Consider the following 27,916-nt stretch of genomic DNA (forward strand, 5'->3'; position numbering starts at 1 on the left):
AAAGTAATCAAGTACAAGACAACCTTGTGGGCTGGAGCAGCAGTCTTGTAGAGGCCGGGGTTTGTTCCTACCACCCACACGGCAGTTCCCAAGCAGCTCCCACCCCTTTTCCAGGGTTTCTGAGGCTCTTCTGGCCTCTGTTAGGCACCACACCCACATGAATACACACACGGAGGCAAAACACACATGCACATAAAAAATAAAGTATTTAAACATTAAATTTGCCAATATTAAGTGTTAAAAAAGCATGTAAGAACAAATATTTGTCTTAGCCAGTCTATTGTGAAAGACCTTTCAATCAGTTGAGACAACTCATTTTAAGCTTTATCTATCTATATATTTAGAGTGAATGTTTTGGTGAACTTAAGATAATAAATTAGATTAGATTCCACTTCTAAATTTCGATAAATTCGTTGTATTATATTTTTCCAAATTTTCTGAATTTAGTATTAATGCCTGCCTTATTAAAGGGAATAGCTAACTCTAACTTTTAGGTTTATACAGAGAGTTAAAATCTTGGCACGAGAGTGGTATATGCTTACAATCCCACCATCTGGGCGGCAGGTACACAAGGATATCAATGGTGAAGATAACTTAGAAACAAAACATTTGTAAACCTGTTAACTGCCAGTGACAGGAGTAATAGATGCTTAGAATTGAGTAAATTTATAAAGCCTAGATCCCTAAATATCTTTTGATAGAATAAGTCAGTATGGTCTTGAACTTGATTAACCATCCCAAATCCATGCATCAAAACATTCCACATATACGGATGTCTCAAGTCCATATCAAAACACTCCACATGTATAGACAGTGCTCCCAAGTCCTGCAACATTCCGCTCCTTTAGAGACAGACTAGCTTTTAGTCAACAACTCTTCTAAAACAAAAGCTTAGCCTATGTTCAAATAAAAAGAGAGAGAATGCATTTATACAGAATGACAAAAATTTAAGCTTGGCAAAGTAATGACTTTTATTTACAACTGCATGTATCAAGATTACAATAGAAACACTAGTATTACCATCTGAACAAAAGCAATGATTTATTGGTACTGGCAACAAATAAAAGATTAACAGTTTCCGAAGAGAATCAAGCAATTATCCAGGAGCTGCAAATCTGACTGCAGTAGTCTTCCAGTGTCTTTTGTACCCTAATGGCTTTCCCCCTTTTTGCCAACTACCTAGAAAAACAAAAATAAAAAGTACAATTATGTATAACTTAATGATTCAGTTTAAAATAGATACTAACGTAGTAAGTTCAAAAAGACTTTTGTCCTTTTGTCCTTGTATTAATTTTTAACCTTGAATCTTTTTCACATGCAATGTGATTTTATTGTGGCAGCAAACTGTAATATCCCCTTCCCCTAAACACAAGGAATTAAACACATGCAAGCTACTTTTGGTTTTCCATTCTGTCTTAAGAAGAAATTTAACTTTTCCAAGCCAAGTTGACAGTTTAGAGAAGTTAATTTTAAAAAAAAAAAGGGATGCTATGTGAGTAAGACATTCTTAGTGTACTAGTTTTAGGCAATTAGACATCTAATGTTGATTACAGAATAACCTGTATTTAAAATGATACGCTAAAGTCACTTCTTCTAGACATTTCCTTCAATATGAATACAGACTGACAATGATGAGTTCTTTTCTAGCTTTTTAAAAAACCTGGTTGCTAGAAATGGTCTATAAGAAATATAAAAAATAAACCTTGCATCTGAGCAATTAAAGAGAAAAAAAAAACTAGTATTGAAGGTCTATAAAAATACCTTAGTTCCTATAAATGTCATAACATACAGACACAAAAAAGACCTGGTAATCTACCAAAAAGTCATGAAAATAGGTCCTCTGCTGGTTCTGTGCTCTAGAGTAATTTACCTAAACAGAGTGTATCGTTAGATAATATATTCTCACAGCATAAATTTCTCAAAAGAAATCCCCTTTAAAATGAAGTACATGTTTGTTGGTAATAAAAAGACTAATAAGTACATGAAGAAAGTTTCTTATTTTAAAGTGATTCTGTTCTTAATAGTAGTGTCCACAGGCTATTAATACACGTGCATAATAGAAAATAGCTGGGGCAATGTCATTCATGAGAACAGACTTAGAAACACCTTCCACTGAGAATTATTAACTACAGAAAGATGATGTTTCTGAGTTTTTGTGTAGTTTGTTTTCCACTCAAGCCAGGGACAACTTTTAAAGAAAGCCCTCTTTGGCCCATGCAAACTATAACAGAATAGCTCAGAAGTTAAAGGGACAATAGCATCAGAAAACAGAAGAATGGACACAGGTAAGAAAACGGGCTTTAAAATACACCAGACTTGGGGTTGGGGATTTAGCTCTGTGGTAGAGCGCTTGCCTAGGAAGCATAGGCCCTGGGTTCGGTCCCCAGCTCCGAAAAAAAGAACCAAAAAAAAAAAGAAAAAAAGAAAAAAAAATACACCAGACTTCAGGGAGAGGGTACCGCCTATTCCATGAAAGAATTTTAGCTGACACACTATACAAAATTACTAATCACTATATTACTTAGGAAATGCAACAGGGAGCTATTAGATTAAGCAAAAGAAAACAATTAATAGTAAAACAAAATTTTAGAGGATGTGATACAGTAGAAGATGCAAGTCTGCATACTGTTTCACAGGCTGACAACTCTCAACTTGCCAATATGTATTCTCTGTAAAAGAAGAAGAAATTGAGCATTCCATGCAGACTCTTACCCCACATAAGCTCTTTTATTCTGTCTTAATTCTTTCTATTACACCCCAGAGAGACCAAAGTCTAGGTACATCACAATTAGATGTTAAAGGCTTTCACTCAGTAAAGAATCCATTGATCTTCTGCATTAGTGTTTTAACCCAGCCTGGTGTTTAGTCCGTATGTCCTTCCACTGGCCTCGAGTTCAGCATGGAGGATACACCACAAAAAGATTGAGGATACTGTTCCAGTGAGAAAACTCACAGCTTGCAACTACAGCCTAAGAAGTATGCAACACTAGCTCTAGTTAAAAACAACCACAAAAAGGCAAAAAAGGCAAAAGAAAAACTTGTACTTTCTAAAACAATTCTCCTGCTCCTAAAATATAAAACATTAAAATGGATGAAAATATTACTCAACTAATTAAATTTAAAAGCATTTGTAATATTTAAGTTTTACTTCAAAATTATTTCTCAAAATATTAAACAAAACAGCAGTAGGTTAAAAACCAAAAACAGAACTGCCTTGTGAGCTCACAGTGCGGGAAGAAAAGGCAGGCACCTGATCGCAAGCAAAAGAAAGGGACAACTGAGTGGTGAGTGGTGGATCTGAGGAAGAGATGGTGGAGGACTCTAGGTGACAAGAGGCTGATCCAGATGCTGAGGCTGAAGAAATCTCAGAGCAACAAACGGGGAGGGTGGAGGGTGGGTAACAGATGAGCAATGAAGCGAGGGGTGCGGGGGACAGTGAGACAAGTTTATCTGTATATTACTTCATTTAAAAAAATCTTCTGCTTTTAGTTCATTGAGTTGTATTAAAAAAGCTGAAAAATAAACAGATAGAAGCGTTATAAAAATAGCGTATGTGGTAAATGGCCAGTTTAGAAAAGTCTATCTTTATAAAAAGTGATAAAATGTGGTCTACTTTTCACATGCGCTTTGTACCCTAAAAAGCGAAAGCCCCAAATTTCTCACTTTTGCACACTTGCATTTTAATATAAAGCAATGTATGTAAAAAGTCTGTTTTAGCAAAGAAGATCTTCACTCTCAGTCAGAACTGAAGCTCTCCATGCTGTACCATGAAGAATGCATTGACAGCAAACAGCCACAGTGTGCATGACAGCTTTGAGGGCAAAACCAGACGAAGACAAGGCCGTTCTATTCCAGCAGCTCTATGGTGAGTGACAAAGCTGTGGCGGCATGCAGAGGCTTCTAAAGTAACTCTCCACAACCAAGATCTCTCAGGATTACCTTAGCTTCTGTCACCTCAGTGACATGGGGGAGGGTCATTGACATGCTGAAAACTAAAATAATCTACAAATAACTCACACAACAGAATGTACACTGAAAGACTTAAAACTTACTGTGTGATCCATTAAACCATTTGATGTTGCTCTCTCTCCACTACAGCACAATTATCAAATATATCTTTACTTACTATAGACTACATACCAAATATATTTTGAAAATTCAAAATTTACAACACAGAGCCTTTCAGATCAACTACACTGTAAAGGGAGATAAGTGTCACATTTGACTTGTCATTGGATGACTTCTGCACCTTTGAATTTTCGTGCCTGGGTCTCAATGTTTCCATTCTGTCCGGGGCACCTATTCACTCTCTATGGTTTCCTCTGTCCAAATTCTACATTTAAAACACATCAACACTCCCTGTATCCACAGTTTTTTCCTACTTTCCTAAAGATGGTCAAAAGGAGAAAATATTGTGCTGAAAATATGTGAGAATATTTTCACTGTCATGTTTCTGCTGCTACATAAGAATACAATCCTGTTACAAATAGGGACAATAATTGCTGTGGCATGGTAATACATAAACAGAAAAGTCGAACACATTACTGTCCCAAACTGGAACCCAGAGCTGATAGTTTTTAATAAAGAACTCTATAAAAGGACCAAGTAGGCCAATCTCATATAAATCCTCTGGTTCTTCTATATTGAAAATATTGTTTCTTATGTAAAAAATAGCCCTATTAAAAATTAGTGCCTGTGGGAATAGGGAGGCAAAGTTTAAAACAGAGGCAGAAGGAACACCCATTCAGAGCCTGCCCCACATGTGGCCCATACATATACAGCCACCCAATTAGATAAGATGGATGAAGCAAAGAAGTGCAGACCGACAGGAACCGGATGTACATCTCTCCTGAGAGACACAGCCAGAATACAGCAAATACAGAGGCGAATGCCCGCAGCAAACCACTGAACTGAGAACGGGACCCCCGCTGAAGGAATCAGAGAAAGAACTGGAAAGCTTGAGGGGCTCGAGACCCCATATGAACAACAATGCCAAGCAACCAGAGCTTCCAGGGACTAAGCCACTACCTAAAGACTATACATGGACTGACCCTGGACTCTGACCTCATAGGTAGCAATGAATATCCTAGTAAGAGCACCAGTGGAAGGGGAAGCCCTGGGTCCTGCCAAGACTGAACCCCCAGTGAACCTGATTGTTGAGGGGAGGGTGGTAATGGGGGGAGGATGGGGAGGGGAACACCACTATAGAAGGGGAGGGGGAGGAGTTAGGGGAATGTTGGCCCGGAAACCGGGAAGGGGAATTAACGATCGAAATGTAAATAAGAAATACTCAAGTTAATAAAGATAAGAAAAAAAAATTAGTACCTGCAATCAGAATAAATCTCACCAGAAGCAATTACAAATCAATGTAATATTAATATTCTTAATATACCTAAGAAAAGCATTCAACCAATTAAAACTTCAATTTCGAAGCCAAAGGGTTCTGAATCCTGTTTTTAAATTCTTCTCATAGCACCACTGCTAGGGACCGTAAAACTGATCTTTAAGGAAGTCTGAAGTCAAAACTATCTTACAATTATTTTCTTTCAAATTCTCATTCTCTTTAAATACAGCACAAATGGTACATGCCATAACAGGCTGAATACAGAAACCAATATTATCATGAGAACTCTACTCTCATGATAATATTGAGAATATTAGTGAATATTTCATAAAAATATAAACCAATGTTATTCTTATTAAAGTGGTTTTTCTATTGAAAAAGGTAGGCTTTTTCAGATTTTTAAATTTTATTTTATGTGTATAAGCATTCTGCATACATGTGTGTAGGATGTGTGTGCCTGGTGTCCACAGAGGAGGCTTTTAATTCTCTGAAACCAGAGCTCTGTGCTCGCTTCAGCAGCACATATACTGAAACCAGAGTTCCAAACTGCTGTGAACCACCATGTCAAACCCGGGTCCTCTGGGAGAGAAACAAGTGCTTTTAACCATTAAACTATGCTTCCAGGCCCTGAAAAATGTGTTTTTATTAAAAATATTACTGCTAATGTAGAATACATTTACTCATCATGGGCTTTTTTATTCCCAGTTTAACCTTCTCTTGGTAAGGCCTCACACTTGCATCAGTCACCCTACCTCAACCAAATGTGCAGGTGAATGGATGGACCTAGAAAAGAGTAGCCAAGATCTCGAAAGACGAATGTCATGCTGTATGTTCTCTCTCATCTGTGCCTCCTACACGGAGTAACCACAGAACTGAGAAGAGCAGGGCGGGAGATGGGGCCTGAAAGGGGAAATAGCAGGACACAGGTGATAGAAAAGGGAGTGGGTAGATCCAAAGGGGGAGAAGGAAGATCAATACAGAAGGAAGAGGGATGAATAACACCACGATGGCTTGATAAAGTCTCAAGAAATCATCTCATATTTGCCTAAAATTATACACAATATATACGTGAATGTACGCACACACGCACACATGCACTTGCACCCTGAAGGCAGTTAAGCTATGAGGTAACAAGGCTCTGCACAAGAACCACAGGCTAACAAGCTCAGTACCAGAGATAAAACCTTTGCAGGCTTGGGGACTGTTATCCAAGGGACTCCCAAAACAATACTGACTACCAATGTAGCCAACCTTTGGTTGTCGCTCAAGGGTTGAAGGTTGGATTACTGCTGAAGACACCAGACATGAGGACATATGACCCAGAAAGCCTCTTTCCCATAGTCTAATTGTCATGATTTCAGAAAATACTACAAAAACTATCAAGGAAGGCAAGCAATTACTCAGCTCTGTCCAGCAGCAACAATGAGGAAGCACAACAGGCACCGACACAGCAGGATACACAAAGGAGCAAGGAGGGCAGTCACACGGTGGTGGCAACCAACAGTGTCTAACTGGAACCAGCCAGCTTCCCGGACTACAGAGGTCATGGACATTAGAAAACACCTATTACTGCCGCTCTGCTAGATCAGCATACCCATTACTACATTTTAAATCTTATCCTTACATCCACAGACCTCATCAAATCTTTTCCGTAGAGAAAATGGAAACCATCACAGAAAAACAGAACTAGACACAAGGCAGAGATCAAAGGATCACATGGAGCCAGCCCCAGGGGTTTCCACAGCTCCTGCACCTCTGCATGAGGGGACACTGGAAGAGAGGGCAAAAAGAGTCTAAGAACCAGAATGTCAGATACCCACTCAAACATTCTCCTAGAAAGTCTACACAAGTAAGACAGGAACAACAGCAAAATCAATGGACCTGTTAATATCCATGGGGAAACTTGCCCTCTCCCAGGTTGTAAAGCAGAGCACGATGAGTACGGAATGAATGCGACTGAAGAAAACGGGCTGCCGACTTGAGATAGAGGGTGGACAGTTGCCAACAACTTAGAACAGGAAGGGGCGGAGGGAGGCAAGAGGGGAAAGTGATATAACTCTGTTTTAATTAGAAAACATTTAATTAAAAACATACAGTTACTAATATATAATAGATTTATTAATTGTAATTTAAAATTTTCCCAACTAATCTTTTTCCTTTGAATAAAGGCCTCAAATGAGGTAGCAAAGCTACCACAACTTCCCAAGTACTGAAAATTACAGGTATGAGCCACTATCCTGGATTCCCTGTTTAATTGCTACTAAATAAGTATATTAATAAAAACTCTACTTGGCCGGACTTTCAATCCAGCTTTTAACCCCCAAACTTGGGAGGCAGAGGCAGGGAGATTTCTGTGAACTTAAACTGCCAGCCTGGACTACAAAGTGAGTTCTAGTACAGCAAACCCTGTCTCACCCTGGCTCAAAACAAAACAACAACAAAAAAATGCTTATTGATCTTCAATCATCTTTCATACTTTAAATGATAGCCAAAACCAGAAAGTTTAAGAACTGTTATTTTTCCATCATTTAAATAAGGTGAAAAAGGTACACAAATAATAAAAAAACTCTCAAGCAAGCACCCTCCTCAAAAGCAGCTTTGGAAGGCAAAAAGAAAAGGCTAAACAAGCTAGACGGGTTTGTGAACAATACTTAAGACAGTCACTAAGGCAAAACACAAAAATTACAACTGAACAGCTGACTGGTAAAAACGCAGAATAGAATATTACTTGCATCAAAAACAGAAGTTAAGCAGCAAACACTGAAGGAACAAATAGGATATTGAGGCAAAACTTAATGGTAGGAAGATATTAACCTGATACACAGTATAAACCTTACAGAAGAGCTAAGCCGGCGACAAACTATACAATGAACAGCTAGAGCCAGGCCAGTGCATTTAAGTCAAGCCAGATAAGCAGACAGCCAAACATCTCTGTCGTGCGTTTATTTTTAAAGGAAAATGCATCCCATACGGTAAAAATGAAGCTGCTTTCTACCTGCTTCTCCTGACTAAGCATTTTACACATGCAAAACACCTGGGCACAGCAGCGCTAAGTTCTCAATTATTCCCACAGCTCCTCAAACTCAAGCTATGATTGTCAGAAGCCACTGAAAAGTAACCAGCATGTGCTGTCCAGGTCTTCCAATTTTTTAAAAAAGCCAACATGCACCTCACTGGACCATCTACGGCTAAGGAATTTAATTTTCTATAATTAAATCAGGTCTATAGCTATCACCAAAAAGAAAAAGACTTCTCAGGATGTTCTAACTCCACAAAATAAGTCCCTGCACGAAGTGTGCTGGGAACCATATCCTTGGTGAACTGGCAGCCCTAAGGAAACTCATCCCTGGTAATTACATCCTAGACCATTGGCTAAGCACAACCATGAGAAGTACTGTAGCCAGTGTTTCCTGTAGTCATGTTTCCCAGCAGGTTTGGCACCTCTGCATATTTAAAAGCCACCCACACAACTGCTGCCAGTAACAAGGTGTCCCAGAAAGCATGGGAAGAGGCTGGCCCTCACTCCTCAAAGTCCTTGGTATACAGTAAACTCAACAGAAAGAAGCCTTAGGGTTGCATCCTCCAAGAACACAGACGAATAGTTATAAAAATAGGAGAAGACTTACAGTCACTTTAAAAGAACACAGACAGTGCTTAGAAGGTCAGACACGTCCATGTGTTAAGATTGGTTTACTCTTTCAAAGTAAAACCATTCAAGTCTTTGTATATACATTTCACTATCAGCAAAGTCCTTAAAATCTTACTATGACTTCCAAGCAATAATTCAACTATAATTTCTTCATTATTCCTAAGCATTTTCTATAATCAGACTATTATTTCTTACTCAGATGTATGTACTAATATTTTTTCCATCAGTTAAGAGTTATATTTACTAAAGACTTTTTAGTTGAATATCTCAACATGGTACCTCCATTTAATCGTTCATGAGACACAGTTTTGAATCTTTATGTTTATAAACAAGGACAACTAAAATATAAGAAATTTTTCCTTTGAAATTGTATTTTCCTTAACTGTCACTTGAACAACTTACTCGTTTGAAGTCATTCATATTTGTTGCCTGGACGGGAGTACCAATGAAAGTAAAATAGGAAATTCTTGTTGTTTCTTCTTCTCCTTGATTAGACTGAACAAACAACTGCAACAAAAACCACATTTGTAATTTATAATTAGTTATTTCTCATGGCCATGCCTTAGATTTAATCTATTGTTTATTAATCTTTCTTACTAAAAACATTTTCCATCCTTTTTTAGGAACGAAGTAAGATTACACTAGTGCTCCTAAAAGACTGCCTGCTCCCTGTCTGCACTGCAGGTCTCACTTTCTGCAGGGATGCCCTGGCAAGATGCCCACATAGCAAGTTCATAGTAATCTAGCGAGATGGTATAGAGAAGTCATAACTAAGTCTTTATAGACTACAATCAGAGTGTGGAACTCGTGGCAGACTGCTATTAATAATTTTATTAAAATGACAGACTTTCAACAGTGGGAGATCTCTAATTATATTCTTTCTGATAGTCATGCACTCACTCTATTTCCTAGAATAACAGAAGAAATGATGTTGCCAATCTGCTCCGAAGACTATGTTCTGCCCTCTGATGTGCTTTAAGGCCTAACTCTAACTCTCTATTTTAAAATTTCTGTCAGCACTAAGAAACAGAATTTATTACTTATATATTGCTTGTATTGCATTTTGAAAAAAATCTATTAAAAAAATTTGATAATCTAAAAATGTTCTCTACTTAATAAGACTGTCTCACTGAACAGGACCTGTACTGGTCTGCACCAGGTCCTGTGTATGTATTACAGCTTCAGTTCAGTGTTTATGGACTCCTAAACAAGCAGCTGTCTGACTCTTGTGCTGTCTTCTCTTGGGCCTTCTTCCTTCTGTTGGTTTGCCCTGTCCAACTTAGATGCAGCAGTTTTCATTGTATCTTTTATTTCTGTCGTGCTCGGCTGTTCTCCTAGAAGCCTGTCCTTTTCTAATGATAGACAGGGAGTGGGTCTGGATGGGAGGGGCGGTGAGGAAGAACAGGAGGGTAGAGGAGGGGAACTGTAATCAGGACAGAATTTGTAGGAAAAAGGTCTGATTTCAATGAGAACAAACTGTCTCTCTTCATGGTGCTCAAAGATATTACTTATTAATTTTTATTGTTTTTATTGTTGAAACTCCTTTCAAAGAGTTTATCTAATCAATTTAAAGAATATAGTAAGTGCACCATTAAACTAGTTCCCAGTTTACTTATATTCAAAATTCATCTTTCTTTGATTAAACTTCGATCAAGACTATTACTTTAATTCAACCTTCATTATCATAAAAATGATAGGTATGCCTTATGTGTCTTCAGTTAGGTCACTGTCTAATTTTCTGGACACAATCTCAAAGAAAAAAAAAAGGTTTAAAGCCAGTTGTCTTAGTACCATGGTAACTACACTGAGAGACTACATTCTAGAAAATTAAACAGGATTTTCACACCGGTACCAGAACTCATCACTAGCTGTGATAGAGTATACAGAAATATCTTCAGTTTAATGGTAAATGTTCTAGAACTAACAAATCCTATCAATCAACCTCCATTTCTCAACTTTACTGGATAAATTCTACTTTAAAAGATCATTTAGAGGGGCTGAAGAGATAGCTCAGTGGTTAAGAGCACTCACTGCTCCAGGTTCAATTCCCAGCACCAACCTAAGAGCTCATAACTGCCTCCATTTCCAAGGAATCTGAATCCACACAGACATAACATGCAAGCAAAGCACGCTGCACATAACGCATCACCTAGGATACAGAATTCAGCAATACTGCCCCCCAACCAGAGGAAGATACATTAATGAAGTGCTACTCACAGTTACACTGTTCACATTCTGAAATTTAACATAACGAAGAGGAACAATGCCATCTTCTTTAATGTCATCTTCTGTCAGTTCCAGAGCTTGGGTTGGCTCACTCCTTTCTGCCTCCTCAAAGTCCATAGATCGGGGTAGGTTGATAAAAATTTTTACATATTTAGGACCCTGACCTATAAAATGGTTTAAAAATAATGAAGTACTAAAACTATAAACATAACAATATACTTTCCCTTTATCATCAAATGCATCTTATACAGAAACCTGTGTAGGCACACACCTACAAACACATCTTCCAAAACCTCCAATAACACTTAATCTGAATATTGACAGTCAATCTTTTTCTCCTAATAATTATTTTTTGGTATCTTCTTAGCCTAGCTCCACTCCTCATTAGAAATAAGAAAACATGCATGCACACAGACAGTCCCTACGCTCGCTCAATGACAAAATACATACAGTGAGTTGGATGTGGTGGGGCACCTGGGAGGCACAGGGAGGCAGATGTACATAGCAAGCTCCAAGCCGGCTAAGCCTACATAGTGAGATCCTGTCTTAAAACAAAACAGCTATACTATAATAAATATAAGACTATCAGTGAAAAGCTTCATAGAACGGAGTAATGGATTCTGATAGCATATGCAGGTGAACAACCTTTCATAAAATACATATACTAATTTTTCTGTTGCCAACAACTTACTCATTTTGTTACACAGGAGGAAAACTTTATTAGCATTAAGACTTATCAAAAAAGGAATTAATCATAAAATTACTAAGTTTTATTTTCAATCAATTAAAGAAGAAAATTGAACCGAATGAATGAAGCCCCTTAGTCCTGACTGCCTTCTCTCTAAAAAACATCAGGAGTAAGAGGGAAAAAAAAGAGTTGTGACAGAAAAAACAAAACAAAACAAAACAAAACGGTTGATTTGATGAAACATAAACCCAAGTCTGTAAAGCCACATTGCTATACATAGACAATGACAGTACATTAGTAATGACCTGGAGCCTCATCTTTATACCCCTGAGTAAGAACAGTCTGAAAACAATTTTGTTCTAAAAAATGACTGCTAACAATTTAGAAATGGGAGGAAAGTATCAGTACTCTGTAAACTAAGGAGAAGCAAACATTTTTACTTTAGTTCTTAATCCCATATTATGTGGACATTTATAATCTTCCATGAGCAACATCGAAGATATACCTCTATTTGAAGAAAAGAAGTTTTAAATGCAAGCCAACAGGTTTAACAAAGTAGAAAGTTAGATTTTAATTAACTGTCCTTTACTCACCATTATCTGGTCCTTGAAACTTCATGGAATAAAGTTTAACTGGTTGATTGAATGCCACAGTAATAAGCAGCTGTAGGGGAAGTAGTTTAATTATAAAAGGGTTTGTTAACACAAGGAATACACAAAATGGCTAAGGGAACTGAAATAAAGAGTGGTACAAACCTAGTTCATCTAACAAAACCACTACAATACAGACTCTGTGAGGCGAATAGTCTGACAGTTAAGGAATAGTCTGACAGTTAAGGACTGCCGCCACCAACTACTGCAGTAAGCTTACTAAACCGCGTCTAAGAGCTGAGGACCGGGCTGGAGAGCCGGCTGTCGGTCATGAGCACGGCTGCCCTTGCACAGGAGCCACCTTCAACCCCTAGCACCCAGGGAGTGGTTGACATCATCTGTCACACCCCACTCCCAGGGATTCAACACCCTCTTCTCACACCTCTAAGGATACCACATATGCATGTGACGCACAGACAGAATGCAGATAAAGCATTTATATGCATAAAATAAATAAATAAATACTACCAAAAAGGAAAGAAAGAAAGAAAGAAAAAGAAGCTAAGAACCTGGGATCTACAAAGAGACAAGTAACCCACATTCCCACAAAAACAAAATTCCCAAGTGAAATAAATATAAGTTCTAAGTTTTAATATGCAACACACATCTTTTCTAGTGCAACAAGTATTTAGCCACACTGCTTGACTACTGGAAGGCAATACACAGCTATGCAGAGACTGACCCTCACGTGAACTGTGATCTAAAATTCAGAAAACAGGGCTCTCTCTCGGGAACAGGACTGTAGCTCGATGTGTGTACAATGCTGAGTAGTGGGAGAGAGAAAAGGGAGGGAGTCACCAAGATCTAAGGCCCCAAGGCCTTCAAAACTTGACCCTAAATGTGTCTAGAAGGTCACATATAGGAACTAAGACACCAATGCTGTCAAGGCTCTCTGAAACTCTAAGTTATCCATTAATGTTTTTGTCCATTCGAAATTGTATTTGTTGTTCAGAGGTCTACTCCTACCCCATAAGGAAGACTTCCCTTAACAGAAGACTTCAGCAAGCAACAGACAACGCCACCATCTACCCTGTCATAGCTTCAGGTAACTATACACAGGAATATAAGACTCAGAGTCTGGCGGCTGTCACAGGATAACTGCAGTTAGAAGAAAGGGTTTAGACTTAATATTTCAAAATCATATTGTGTTCCAAGAAAACAGCTATGTCCTCTGGTTACACCACTTTCAAGCTTAGCTCGCAACAGCGTGTCAAACACAGCAATCATGACAGTGAAAAGCTGAAACGCTGGTAGAACTTTGGTGACCAAGCAGCACCAGTGTGGAGTAAGCAGAGCAGAGGACTAGAAAGTAAATTAAGGAAAGCAGCAGCGAGGTGGTAAATGAAGAGAGTGATTGAGGTATCCCCCACTTTCTTTGAGAACAGTATGTTTATACTTGGGACTAAGGAGATGGTCTGACATGGGAGTTCTCATCTAAGCAATCTCTACGTCTCAGACACAAACTATCTGTGTGGGAAAACACAGAAAGCAGTATAAAGATGACCAATGTGGTGGTGACATAAGCAGCTGTCGGGCGCACCACGAGTCCTGCACTGCTCTGTAGGGCACATGGCAGCTCCCACAGAACACAGGGAGGAGGTGGGTCCAGATGGTGACGGAACAGGACTCAGTCAAAGAAACCCAGAGCTACACAAAGAAAAGGTAGAAATGATTATGTGGAAAAGAAGGACATAAGCCATGAGACGAGGACAGGAAAAGGCGGATCATCGTCTGGTGAGAGCACGAGCAGGAGCGTGTAAGCGGCCAGCCCCGACCAGCCCTGACCAGCCCCGACCAGCCCCGACCAGCCCCGACCAGCCTTGCAGCAGCCCTGGATTACCTGCTCGTCGCAGTCAGACTCCAAGAAGGACAGGTCTTTTCGTAAGCAGTTGTCAAAGCCGTGCTCATCACTTTCATTGAGACATTCGCAGCCAGCTTTGTTAATAAAAGGCATTAAATCCATCTGAAACAAAAGAAACCAAGAACTTAGGCAAAACATTTGACTTTAAAAAAATATAAAGACTTGGACCTTCAAAATCAGGTGATTTTGAAGAAAATGTTTGCTTTAAAATAGTTACTGAAATTTTTATAATGGTCTTTCCAATTGGATTTCTGACTGAAATCTATTACTAATTATTAAAACTAAATCTAGGCTTAACTTCCATAGCAAGGTACCAGAAATCCAACTTGCAGGCCTTGGTACCCCCAGGACACTTACTACAAAGAACGTCTATGACTGACTGTATATACGGAAGCCTCTGTCAAGGACCTAGGACACTTGCGACCTGGAACTGGGAATAGATGTAAGAAGTACAGAGTCTGAGGCCAACCTAGGCCTCATCAGATCCCATTTCAATCCAAACCACACAGCAAAGGCAAGCAAACAAAACACAAAATCCAACCAAACCAAAGAGAAACTAACAACAAATATTACCATCAAAAGAGTAAGATCTCTGTCCCCATGAGACACCTGACTTCAGGAGAGGGCAAACCCCAAACTGAGAATGGCAGGCTAACACGCATCAGCGGCCTAACCTCATTCACCCTGAGCAAGTCTGCACCCTTACTTCACGGGCTCGCCCCTCCTTCATAACATGTAGGTAAGAAGGGGGCTCAGTCCTTTCTTAGGGAAACTAAGTTCTAGGAATCGACACAATCCCAAATCAGGTCCAGGTACTTACAAGGACTAAAATAAGGGTAATGGTGCTGGCTGTGAAATTACCATGTTAGCAGGACACCACTAGCTTAGTTATAGATAACAACAGGTCATAAGGGCACAGTTGCCTAATTTAGATGCTGTTTTTCTTTAGCTCAAAGCAGCTGAAACCAGTGCCACTGTAGTGGAGTCTAGGCAAGTGTGCCCAGGAACTCCTCTGTCTGGTCACGTCTACTGGACACAGGACCCCACACTAAGATCCCACAGTGTGACCAAACTGCAGGAACCACCAGTTACTTCACCTTCTTTCCTCCAACCATTGTTTCCCATGCTTTACAACTACCTTATACCTCTTAAGTGTCTCTCAATAATATTCTTGGGGACACAAAGTAGAAAAGCATTTTCTGGTCTTCAAGCTTGGATGATTTGTAAATAAACTTTCTCTTTCACAAAACTTGTTTCAGTAATTGGCATACCAGTACAACAGGTATAAGGACTCGTTCAGTAATTATCCACCCCGACTCAGACACCGTTTATACTTTCTGATTTTAAATACAAACTAATTGCATAGACTAACAGAAAATGCCATTATTGTGTTACAGATATTCAATGACAAAGACATACACACACACACACACCATGCACATAAAAACCAAGCTTTCCTGTCTACCTGACTAATTTTTCGGCTTGACTTTAAAGGGTTTACAGAGAACACACTGATCTGCTTTACTGAACCTAATGTAAATGTTTTAAGGTATTGGCTGCAACTTGAAGAACAATTGTAGCACCATAAGGTACTTCTGAACTTGGCTTCCTTCCTGAATAATTTCAAACTATACAGAACTGCATTAGAACTATTCATATTATATACTTTAAAATATTGAGTTCTTCAGTCATCTAATTTTAAAAAAATACCTTACTGTTCAAATACACTCAATCCTAAAGTTACATTTGATTCTAAATTAGACTGTAGGAAGTTAAGTAACATGGGGATTCAGTACATTAAAATTCAAGTCACTTTACATAACTATAAAAATGAGAAATATTACTTGGGCAGTGGTGGCGCAACATGGTGGGAGGGGAGGGCAGAGGCAGGACAATTTCCGAGTTCCAGTACAGCCAGGGCTACACAGAGAAACTCTGTCTTGAGGAAAGAGAGAGAGACAGAGACAGACACAAACAGAAAGAGACAGAGAGACAGAGACACAGAGACAGAGAAATGTTTCTCAGTGCCATATTTTCCACTCACGAGAGGGGCCAAGCATTAGACTATGGCTACTTAATAGTTTAGAAAACAATTGTAAGTGATAAAGGAATTTAGCCTAAGAAATTTAGGGGAAAATGATTTACAATAAAAACTTAAAGTTATAACATACAGACAAAACTCAATAATCCATTTAGTTTGAAAAGTGCTCATTTGAAAGTATTTTGAATTAGTAAGAAATAAAACAGTACATTTCGTTTCAACAAATCACATCAGATTGAAGCTACTGTCTACTCTTTGGTGACATACATAGCCCTTGGGAATGTCTGTGTCCTCATTGCTTCCAGGGTCATTTTCTAAATGCTGCTTGATTTTTTCTTCCAGTCCCACAGCATCTGCTCCTTGATACTGATCAATTCTCACTTTGTTTCGAAAAAACAAAAATGTAGGTGTTGCTGATATATTGTTGGTGGCAGCTGTTCCCTAGAATCAGCAAATTAAAGTGTTAAAAATTAAAATAAATCTTATACCACTTTTACTTTTCACTCTACAACCTTAAGCAAATTAAAATCACAAATACCAACCAGAAAAATAAAATAAAATATTACTAATTGTTATTTAAGAGAGCAACTGGGCTCAGTGGTACTCATGAATGCAAGCAAAATACCCATTCCCATTAAGTAAACAAAAGAATAAAGAGCAGACCTACTGGGATTTGCTAAGGAGACACAGCTATATTACCCACACACCCACAAAAGAGAAGAGCTGCTTTTGTTTGTTAAAATACAAGCTTTATCGTCATACGCTTTATCGTCATATGCTTTATCTAACAGAACAACTGCCTTCTACTACAGAAACTGCACTTTATGGCAGGCAGTGTTTTTGTAATTATGAGTATGAATTTTTAAAAAAACAAATAACTAAAGGCTGGGCACGCTAGTACACACCTTTAATCCCAGCACTTGGGAGGCAGAGGCAGGCAGAGCTCTTGAATGTGAGGTCTGCCTGGTCTACACAGAGTTCAGGACAGCCAGGGCTAAAGAGCACTGTTTCAAGAAAGTTCTACAATTTAATACTGAGTGGAAATTAATAATAACCAAAGGTCCACAGTTTAAACTTGGATGGCAATGATTTAAAACCAGCAAAGCAAACCTGTTCTTTCACATACGCCAATCCTATGAAGAGGTACAGAAGATGTATCATTCAAAGAAAAAAACTAAACGCTAAACTCGAAAAGTTAAACTAGTAGAACAGTGCTATCTTAAAAAGTAAAAATTAAGACACAAATGTGAACTATACTTATGAACTAAGAATATTTCATGGATGAAAAACACTTGCATAGTTCTTTATTTCTTAATTCTCTATATGCAAATACGACTACCACACTACCATCACCAGGCTGATATACCTAGAGCATATGTCCCAAATAACACATTTTCCCACAGCTAGAAAGGGAAAAGACAACTCACAGATTGGGCAAATATATTTGCAGAACATACTAAACAAAGTACTTTTACCTGTAATGTGTAAAGAACACTTACAAATAAGAACAAGAATAAACCACCCCCCTCCCCCCAAAAAATCAACTTTTGTAATAGGTAATTTGACAAATGATGTACTTAACATGAAAAGTAGTTAAGAGGGGAATCAGGGAAACTGAATCTACTTTTACTGTAACATGTTTTAAAAAAAGAAAACATTATTCAAAGATAGAGGAACCGAACTTTCTTACATATACTGTTCTTAACAATGTGCAATGTATAACCACTCTTCAAATAACTTTGGAGATTATGAAATGAGCAAATTAAATTAAACTATGATGAAAACTGCTCTGCTATACCTTGTGATCAATGACCCAATGCCTCAGGAGAAGATACAGGACTGTCAGGTAACTATTTTAACAACATTCTATTAATTTCACCTCATACAAGAAAAACTTGAAAGCATATGCTAACCAGTGTAGTCAAAATAGAATAATAATTCTAACATTTTCCTGCCTTCTAAAGAATAAATATTGCATGAAAAAAGACACAGTGGGTATCATCAGTGTTGGATTTAGGGAAAAGACTCTTGTCTTACCTGGCACTGATGCACATCTACTTCCAAGAAGACTGCCTGTGGGTACTTATTACTCATAGAACTGAATGCCGGGGCGATCCTCAAACATGGTCCACACCTGAGAAAGAGAGCCACATCCAGTAAACAGACAGAGACTGTTCTAACTCATGCCATGAAAGCACTTGTCAAGTTAAACACAATAAGGCACACTGACTCTCTTGGCGTCAGGCATTCTAGTATACTCACCTGAATTATTTATAATACTGTATTAACACCATATTGCCCTAATGAGTACAGATACAATATTAGGTCTTAGGCTGAAGACTATAAAAATCTTTCCATTTTGTTCTCATGCAAAGAAAACAAAGGAAAACAAAGGGTTATGTTTATAAATTTTTAAAAAGTCATTGTGTTAAAGAAAAAAAAATCAATCCTGGATTAGGATTAATAAACAATCTTGATTTTTAAAAAATGAAACTAATAAATTTATATTCTAACATTTCTGGGGTCTTTTCAGTGATAGTGATAAATCAAGTGGTTATTCAAATTTAAAAAACTAACAACAAGGGTTGGGGATTTAGCTCAGTGGTACCATGTAGAATAACTACTTTTTTTTTTGTTTGTTTGTTCTTTTTTTCGGAGCTGGGGACCGAACCCAGGGCCTTGCGCTTCCTAGGCAAGCGCTCTACCACTGAGCTAAATCCCCAGCCCGATTTAGCTCAGTGGTAGAGTGCAAGCGCAAGGCCCTGGGTTCGGTCCTCAGCTCGGAGTGTGTGTGTGTGGGGGGGGGGGGGGGGGACAAAACTAACAACAAAAAACAAGAAGAACCTCTCACTGAATACACAGTCAATGATTCCAGATGAACTGAAGATTTAAATGTGAAGTAATAAGCAACAGGAACTAAAAAAAACTGTAAGAAAAAGACAGCCTAAGTTGAGGTTCATATCAAATATTAAGACCTCTCATAAAGCTTTACTAACAGCGTGCAATACAACAGGTTGAACATATTATTTGAAAACTTTTAGAATTCAAAATGATCGTAAACCTCAAAATTAGATATTATATCAGCATTAAAAAAGTGTGACTATCAGAGCATTCTGAATTTCAAATGTTCAGATTTGAGATATTTATCTGGTAAAGTCTACATTAACTATCCCAAACCCCACCAAACTCTGAAAGCTGCAAACACTGATCCCATGCATCTCAGGTACGGATAAAAGTCTGTAGAGGAACAAACTGGTTAAGACACAGGCCTAAGTCTAGAAGCAGAGCCGCACTATTCAACCATCTGACTTATTAAACGTTGAGAATCCAAGCACTAGAGAAAGGTGGTCTTTTTAGTGATAGTGCTAGGTCACGTGGCTATTCATTCACATTTAAAAAACAACAAGAAACAACCTCTCACTGAGTACACCATTGGCAAGTCCAGATGAACTGAAGAGTTAAGTGTAGTAAGTACAACAGGAACTAAAAACCTGTAAGAAACGATTTCTTAAACAAGACAAAGGACTGATATCTTGATAACTTTAAAATACCAACCCGAGGGCTTTTTACTCATGAAAATAGCAGAAGAAAATACAACCCTTCCGAGGAACAAAGCGCTAGGTACAGGTGGACATATTTAGTTTTATTAATGTTAATTTTCTCAAACCTAAACAAGAACTGCCTATGTGGGTATGTTTCCTGAGCAAGTTCCATGCCCAGGATCCATATAAAGGTGGACAGGGAGAACCAGTTCCACGTGTCTGTCTGCACAGCATCTGTGCCCATGAATACACATCACAGACACAGAAATGATAGTAAATAAATAAGCAAAAGACAATGCTTCCTCTTATTAGTAGCTCTGGCCAGCCTGGAATTCACTGGTTGAAAGTAACTCAGCTGCCTTCCTAGTGCTCCCGAAAGCATGCACTTCCATACCCAGGCTAGCAAATAACTCTTTGACCATTAAGTCCATGTTATAGTGATGTTCTCTCTGCCTGTCATCATCTACCTAACTATCTACCCACCAACCACAGAGTGAGCTAATTTATGTTAATGAAACACCCTGTAGCTAAACAAACTTTATCAAAACAACATCACCATGCAAATACCTACTTCAAAATCTAACCTGTCAAAAATCAAAATACACCGTTTGAGAGATACACACTAGCCTTCTTTCACATTTTAGTTTTTTCTTTTTTTAACGTTTGTTTTTATGTGTATGAATGATCTGTTTACACACACACACACACACACACACACACACACACACACACACACACACACACACACGAGGCCATCAGATCCCATTACAGTTTCAGATGGTTCTGAGCCACCTTGTGGTGCTGGGAATTGAACTCAGAACCTCTAGAAGAGCAGTCAGTGCTCTTAACCACTAAGCCATAATGTTTACCTCTAACATGAGCACTCAAAGGTTAATAAACTTCAGTGGTAGAAAATGTGAAAAGTTCTTGGTTGAATTCACTATTGATTATTTAACTAATGAAAATTTTCTATAACTAATTCAATAAGCCAGCTAGTTTTCCTGTATAAAATAGAAGCATGAAAACCTTCCATAGATATTATCCAGTATTTCCGAATGTTAGACTGATTTTTCTCCTCTGAAGATCCAGACCTCTCCCCTCCACCACCAAAGAAAACCAAAACCAAAACCAGGATTTTTTTTTTTTAACTTGTTGCAATGGGGCCCAGAAATCATCTAGTACAAGGGTTTAAAGATGGGAGAAGAAAAGTACTTTTCTGTCCTAAATATCTCTGACTGAAAGGTTATATTTAGTACAATACATAAAATGGACATGCAAAAAGGGTTTTGAGTTATGCTTTTGGTAGAAGAACATAGCAAATAAGCTTATAACTTCCGATTACACAAAAGAACCAAGTCAACAAGACTAAACTTTTAAACTGATATAACTAATGGAAATTCGAAGGGCTCTTATGTATACTGTATATCTGCAAACAGGAGTAGTAACTTCATTTCTTTTCCTGTTTCCATCTTTTTAATTTCCTTCTTCCGCTTTATTGTTCCAGCTACTGCTTCAAACACTACATTGAAAACAATTTAAATTAAACGGGACAGTGGACAGTCCTGTTTCATTCCTTAATTTAAACGGGATTTTTTCTTCCTTCCCCAGGATACTGGCTGTGGGTCTGTCATATGCCTCTAAGTTGAGCTCTGCTGCTCCAGTCCTACTCTCTCCAGGACTGTCCCATGAAGGCATGCTGGATTTTGTCACAGGCCTCTTCTGGATCTATTGGACTGACCGTGCGATTTTAACTCCATTTACATAATTTGGTACAGCTCTTGACTTACATATGGTGAACCATCCCTGCATATCCAACCTGCATAGAGAACTCATTGATATATCCCTTTCTGCAAGTATTTTAGGAAGAATTTTTGTGTCTTCACCGGGGAATATTGGCCTGTAGTTTTCCTGTTGTTGCTGTGTCTTTACCTGGTTTTGGTATTAGAATAATGCTGGCCTCATAGAAGTTTGAAAATGGTCTTTCTTTTCTTCAAGTATCGGTTATAATATGTGCGTTTGTACGTGTGTGTGTGTGTGTGTGTGTGTGTGTATGTGTGTGTGTGTGTATGTGTGCGCGCACGCATGTGTATATATGTAAAAAGAGGTCATAAATTTGAAGGGGAGAGGAGAAATGGAAAGTTTGAGAGTGGGAAAATGTTAATATGTAACTAAAGTTCTCATGCATATAAAGTTCAGGCTTGGTGTGGTAGCATATGCCTTTAATCCCCAAAATTTAGGTATCACTGACACATAAGATATTTAAACAACCTAATATATATAAAATTTAAGACTACTGAAGAGAAAAATATTTGAAGCATTATGTAAAATAATTTTAAAATTCATAAAAGTTAGGATATAGGGCCGGAGAGATGGTTCAGTGGTTAAGAGCACTGACTGCTCTTCCAGAGGTCCCGAGTTCAATTCGTTTGTTTTTATGTGAGCCACATGGTGGCTCACAATGGTTGTAATGGGATCTGATGCCCTCTTCTGGTGTGTCTGAAGACAGCTACAGTATACTTATATAAAATATAAATAAATCTTTAAAAAATCAACTTATGATATAGTAGAATCAAAGACTTAATGCACAAAAACAGTACAAGAAAGTAAAGAATAAAGACAAGACATCCAATGAGAAATACAGCAAAGGGCAGACTCAAACCTAACATTACTGATAACAGTAATGTAAAGAAGTATTTAAAAAGCAATTATGGTGAGGTGTGGTGGTATACACTTTCCATCCCAGCTCTGGGGAGACAGAGGAAGGCTGATCTCTGCAAATGGGAAGCCAGCCTGGTCTACACAGCAAATTCAAGTACAGTCAGGGCTACAACTAAAGAGGGACCCATCTAAAACAAAGAACTGAAGGCCAAAAGTTAAATAAGTCATTCAAAATCCAACACCCTAGTTAGAAGGGCCACAAGCAGGATCAACAATTCATAAACCTAATCCAACCCCAGTTCTTTTTAAAAGTTATTGAGCTTTTAGTAATAAATTTTCCTTCTAGCTCTAATACTAAATGAGACTCATGAAATTCTTTCCCCCTACCTTCTACAATAGCCAGTGCCTTTATCTTGAGTAAGGCTTGTATAAACATATATACAACCATGAATAAAGAAAATGTATGCACTTTTAAAGTCTTATTTCATAAGGGCTTGTTTTTCCATAGGGAATATGTTTCAAACAGGCCATTTCTAAATGTACTGTGGTTACTAAAATGCACCTATATCTGTAACTGGTTCTGTAAATCACATAAAATAAACCCATTAAACTTTATTAATAAAATAATACACTTTGGCCACCTGCTGTATTATACAATTCACAAAGATGTTAAATTATTTTCACCTCATTTAAAGCTTTACAACTGCCCAGAACAGGGCTAAGGAAAAGAGGTTCAGCAGCAGATCACTCACCTAGCATGTTGGAGTCCCTGGGTCAATCCCCAGCCAGAAACTAAAAACCCTCTAAAATCTTTAACTACCATCCCCAAAAGTCCAAAACAGATCTCCAGTGTTTAGCTGCTGTTCTTCATAAAGCAACAGCCATATCCTACACACTCTTGAAGAAAGTATATCCTCTTCAAAAGGAATAATCTATAAAGTACAATTCTCTTTTTATGTGGTTTAAATTCAGGCAAAACTAAGAGTGTGAGAATGCAAGAGTGGAAGGAAGGAGCCTACGGATGCAAGGATGGGGTTGGTAATAATGGTGTTTGTTACTTAGTGTTGGTTATACAAATGTGGACCTGGGAAGATTTATTAATTTACAGTTAAATTTATTAAATGTATTAAAATACAGTTTAGTAATTTATGTCTTCTTGAATGTTAGTTATCAAAGACCCCCACCCTCCATGCCAAAAACAAACAAACAAACAAACAACAAACAAACAAACACTACAACTGAAACTTTACTCCTAGGCCTCGGCATGTCCTGGTCGTCCCCACTTCACCTGCATCACTCACATCACTCGCAAGCATTTATCTTTCTAGCTCCCGCAGGGTACTGGGCTCTTTATTTTGGTAAATTACTTTCAGTCCTCAGCAATTTAGTAATATGTAATTGATATATTATGTATGTTAGTAATATACTTTAAACAAAACAAGCTACATACTACAGGAACTCATATGCACCACCACCATCCTCTCTGATTGGTACATAAAAATCCCTAGTCATTACAAAATAAGGTCTGCTTTAAGAAAATAAAATACAAAGTAAGCTATCTATAACAGGAAGACTCAAACTACTGAAAAAAGGTGTGATATATGCACCCCTTGAAGGTAAAAACATTCATACTATACTAATAGGAAAGAAACTATACATTCTTTTAGCTTAGTATACCCACAAACCAAAACAGTAAAATGGCACTGCTGACAGCCACTCAATGTATCTGGCCATATTTCAGAAGCAACTATTTAGAGACAGTAACTTTAGAAATCTTGTCAAAATAGATATTTAAGACAGGATTTATCCTCTTAACAGTATGAAAGCTTAATATTCTCATCTTGCCAGGAAAGTATGAGTAAACTGAATTGTTGATAGGTTTAAGAGTATAATGTAGACAGAATTAATGCATTCGAAGCAATCTTTATCAAGAAATGAATCAAAGCATAGACTGAAAAAGATGTAATATGCCAGTGTCCACAGTAGTGTTCATTATTAACAGCTACAAGCAAACACAAGTGTCAAGAGATGAAAAGGAATGAACTCCTGTGACATCCTTTACTGCAGATGAACCTTGAAAATATATGTGAAACAACTAAGAAATAAAAGGCAGCATACGTTGTCACAGCTCACTCACGTACGTGCCTAAAACAAGCAGATTCCTAGAGACAGAAAGCACAGTAGAAAGTCAGGAAAGCCAGTGGACATGGGCGAGTAGGATCTAACAGGGTTTCGTTCTCCTGAAGAAGTGAGCACAGGGTATTTCTACTTAACAGGTAGTTTCTGCTTGAATGATAAGGCTATTTCAGAAAATAAAGGTAATAATTGCACAATATTGTGAATGCACGTAACACCCCTGAGTTACACTCTTTGAAATTGCTAAAATCACTCCATGTGGTGGTGCATACCTATAATTCCAGCATTCAGAAGGCCTAGGCAGGAGGATCACAAGTTTGAGGCTGACCTGAGTCAGCTACACAGACACACACACATACACACACACAGAGCACTAAAATAATCAATTTTATGTTGTATTTATTTTACTATAAAAAGGAAAATGGGGGCCAGGCATGGTGGCACATGCCTTTAATCCCAGCACTGGATAGCAGAGGCAGATGGACCTCTTGTGATTTTGAGGCCAGCCTGGTCTACATAGTGAGTTCCAGTAAAGCCAGAGAAACCCTACCTAAACCCCATGACAGGGGGAAGGATTTAAAAAAGAAAAAAGAAAACTAGAAATAAAAACTGAGTGGTAGGTGCTTACCCGGTATGTTCAAAGGCCCTGTGTGTACATCAAAGAGCAACTGCAGATTCTTAAACAAAGCCATCTACACATTGCTTGAGGAAAATTAACTTAGTGCAATGGCTGATAAGGCATAGGCAATTTAGCTTAAAATACATAGTTGAAGTAAACAATAGGGTACTAGAGGAAATTATGCCCTCAACCTAAAATGAGGTAACATTACCTTTCTCTGAGTAGTCTCTGTAAAGACTTTATTAGACAATTACTTGCAGGTCACAAAGTATGGATGCATTGCAAGAACCTCAGAGAGAAAGGCCTTGATGGTCCACTTTGAAAGAATGGTAAAGATATTTAAAAGTAAGAAGAATATAAATACAACCTCACTAGACTTATAAATGTTACCTACTCTTTTAAACTGAAAATGTTCTCTACATGTAAGCACCTGTTTGTCCTAAGTTTTTACAAAGGAAATGTAGTTTTCATTCCATTTAATAATAAGTAATGTAGCTCTTTACCAATCAGTCCCTACAGGTACCCTGAAAATGACTCCACACTGCTAACAGAAAAGGTCCATCAGTAGCAACGTCTCTCCACTTTTCTCACTCCAGTCCTTAACTAGTTATATTATCCTGCCTCTAGCATGGTAAGGGCAAATTAAATGATCGGGTGACAAAAGTGTGAACGCTCCAATTGACCAAAAGTAGAAGAATGAACTAAAAATAAGATTTGTTGAAGCCATCTGCTCTCTTTCACTGTAGTCTAAGCAAATGAACGGCATTCCCCAGGCTATAAACAAGGAAGGCTAAGAAGACCTTTCTGGACTCTGACATTCCTTTGAGACATGTCCTGATACACATGATATAGCCTAAACCCTTCAATTTAGTAAATGTAAAAGCATCCTATCACATAGGGTCTCTATTTCACTCTATTAATGTACTTGCCCCCTTTCAGTTCTGTGGGAGACCCGCCTCCAAACAAAACAAGTACCACCAACAAAACCCTTAGAACTTGTTTTCTTCTCTATTTGTAACCTGATCCATCCCCTAGAGCTATCTACAGTTTATACTGAACCCTGTACTAGAAACTCAATTTTTCTCTAGGTTTAAGAAAAAGCATACAGGCAAGTAAATCTGTTATGTAAACTCCCTCCCAGTTGGTTTGTGTGTAAATAATTCCAGGTGGTCAAATGAAGATCTCTAAACCTTTTAATTTGGTACTGCTACATTCAAGGGCTCTGTAAATAACACGCTGAGTTTTTTGGCTCTTAAGGCCTCGTTCCAATTTACAGACGAGAACATTATTTCACGCCCAATAAGCGATCCTTCGGCTTTTTGCCCTTTAGATCAGTTAACATCTTTCCACATTCCTATCGTCTTAAATCATTAAGTTAAAAAGGCAATTTGGACAAACACAGAGGTCTGTCTAACCGGTGACGTGCACAAACTATATTTTGTGTCTGTAGTCTGCATACACAGAGGAGCCTAAGACAAAACCAAACATGCAACAAACATGATATGCACAATAAAAACACTGTTCAGACATTAGCTTAATTTAAAATGCACCAACTACGCCATAACACTGCACGTCATTCTGAATAAATGGGCACCGACATCTGGATCTTTCAAAGGCTTTGCAGAAAATACAGGTGACGAGAAATCAAAGGTTTGGAAAAATAAGCTTTCAGAGATACTAAAATGCAAATGGTGGTTGTTGAGTCTTCCCAAAGATAGGAAGCGGCGCAAGTTGTAGAGGCTGAGACTCCTACAACCTGGAAACATCGCGGGCCACCCCTCAAGAGCAGAGACATCTGCGATTTTAAACTCGGCGGGCAGGCATGTCCTGAGCGTCGGGACCCACCAGGGTGGCCTCTGTGCCCGCCAGGAAGCCTTCGATGCACATCTGAGACCCGAACTCTAGAGCTGAGGCCTAATCCTGGCAGCGGCCTGGGCTGTAGTCACCACCGGACATTCCAAAGCATAAGACGACAGGAGAACCAGGACCCGGAAAATGAGGGTGGGGAGGCTGGGGGAACAGAGACCCACAGAGGAATGCCAAGAGGACACAGACTCGGCCTTACCCTCTCATGGTGAACTTGACCACAGCAAGTCTGGAGCCCGCCCCACTCAGCTCCGGCTGGAAATCTGGATCGCTCCCGACCGGCTTCACTCCCACCATCCTTACAGAGAGCCCGGCAGGACGGCCACGACGCCTCCGGCCTCAAAACTTAAGACGAAAGCCCAAGAGAGGCCGGAGAGAGGCTGCAGGAGGCCGGGGCCTGGGCGGGAACGGCGACCACGACGTGTCCTCCCGGTGCTGCGAGTGCCGAGTCACGCCAGGGAGCAGGCGAGCGGAGGGGGAGGAGACGCGGGCTGGGAGGGGAGCTAGAGGGGCAAGGCGCGCAACACCCAGCAGCCACCGCGCTGAGGGAGTCTCGGCCCTTGCGTGTTTGACGTCATTTCCACGTCTTCCGTTTGCGTGCCGACCTGAGGCTTGCACGACCCGAACGGCGCAGGC

General features: G+C 38.8%; 1 protein-coding gene across 3 annotated transcripts; it reads right to left on the reverse strand.

Annotated features, from left to right (window-relative positions):
* Positions 1–946: 946 nt before the first annotated feature.
* Positions 947–27,784, reverse strand: Txnl1 (thioredoxin-like 1). Of its 3 annotated transcripts, none has more exons than XR_015642111.1 (9): positions 27,480–27,733; positions 18,497–18,593; positions 16,727–16,900; positions 14,398–14,520; positions 12,501–12,570; positions 11,211–11,383; positions 9,396–9,500; positions 2,713–3,512; positions 947–1,179 (listed from the first exon to the last, which is right to left on the reverse strand). XR_015642111.1 is itself a non-coding variant. In XM_087592063.1 (9 exons), exons 1-8 carry the CDS (start codon positions 27,575–27,577, stop codon positions 2,631–2,633), a joined length of 879 nt encoding a protein of 292 aa, XP_087448189.1. In that variant the 5' UTR covers positions 27,578–27,733; the 3' UTR covers positions 947–1,179; positions 2,627–2,630.
* Between the last annotated feature and the right edge of the window lie 132 nt (positions 27,785–27,916).

Source organism: Rattus norvegicus, chromosome 18 (assembly GCF_021556685.1).
Source record: "Rattus norvegicus strain SHRSP/BbbUtx chromosome 18, alternate assembly SHRSP_T2T, whole genome shotgun sequence".
In the NCBI taxonomy this organism is placed as follows: domain Eukaryota; kingdom Metazoa; phylum Chordata; class Mammalia; order Rodentia; family Muridae; genus Rattus; species Rattus norvegicus.

Bases quoted from the DNA above. Each gene is read 5' to 3' on its own strand.
- Txnl1 (XM_087592063.1), bottom strand. From the start codon at position 27,577: ATGGTGGGAGTGAAGCCGGTCGGGAGCGATCCAGATTTCCAGCCGGAG. The intron at 16,901-18,496 runs GTAAGACAAGAG...TGCTGATTCTAG, and splicing joins TAGATGTGCATCAGTGCCAG to GGAACAGCTGCCACCAACAA. The intron at 11,384-12,500 runs GTGAGTAAAGGA...ACCATTTTATAG, and splicing joins GTTTCAAGGACCAGATAATG to GTCAGGGTCCTAAATATGTA.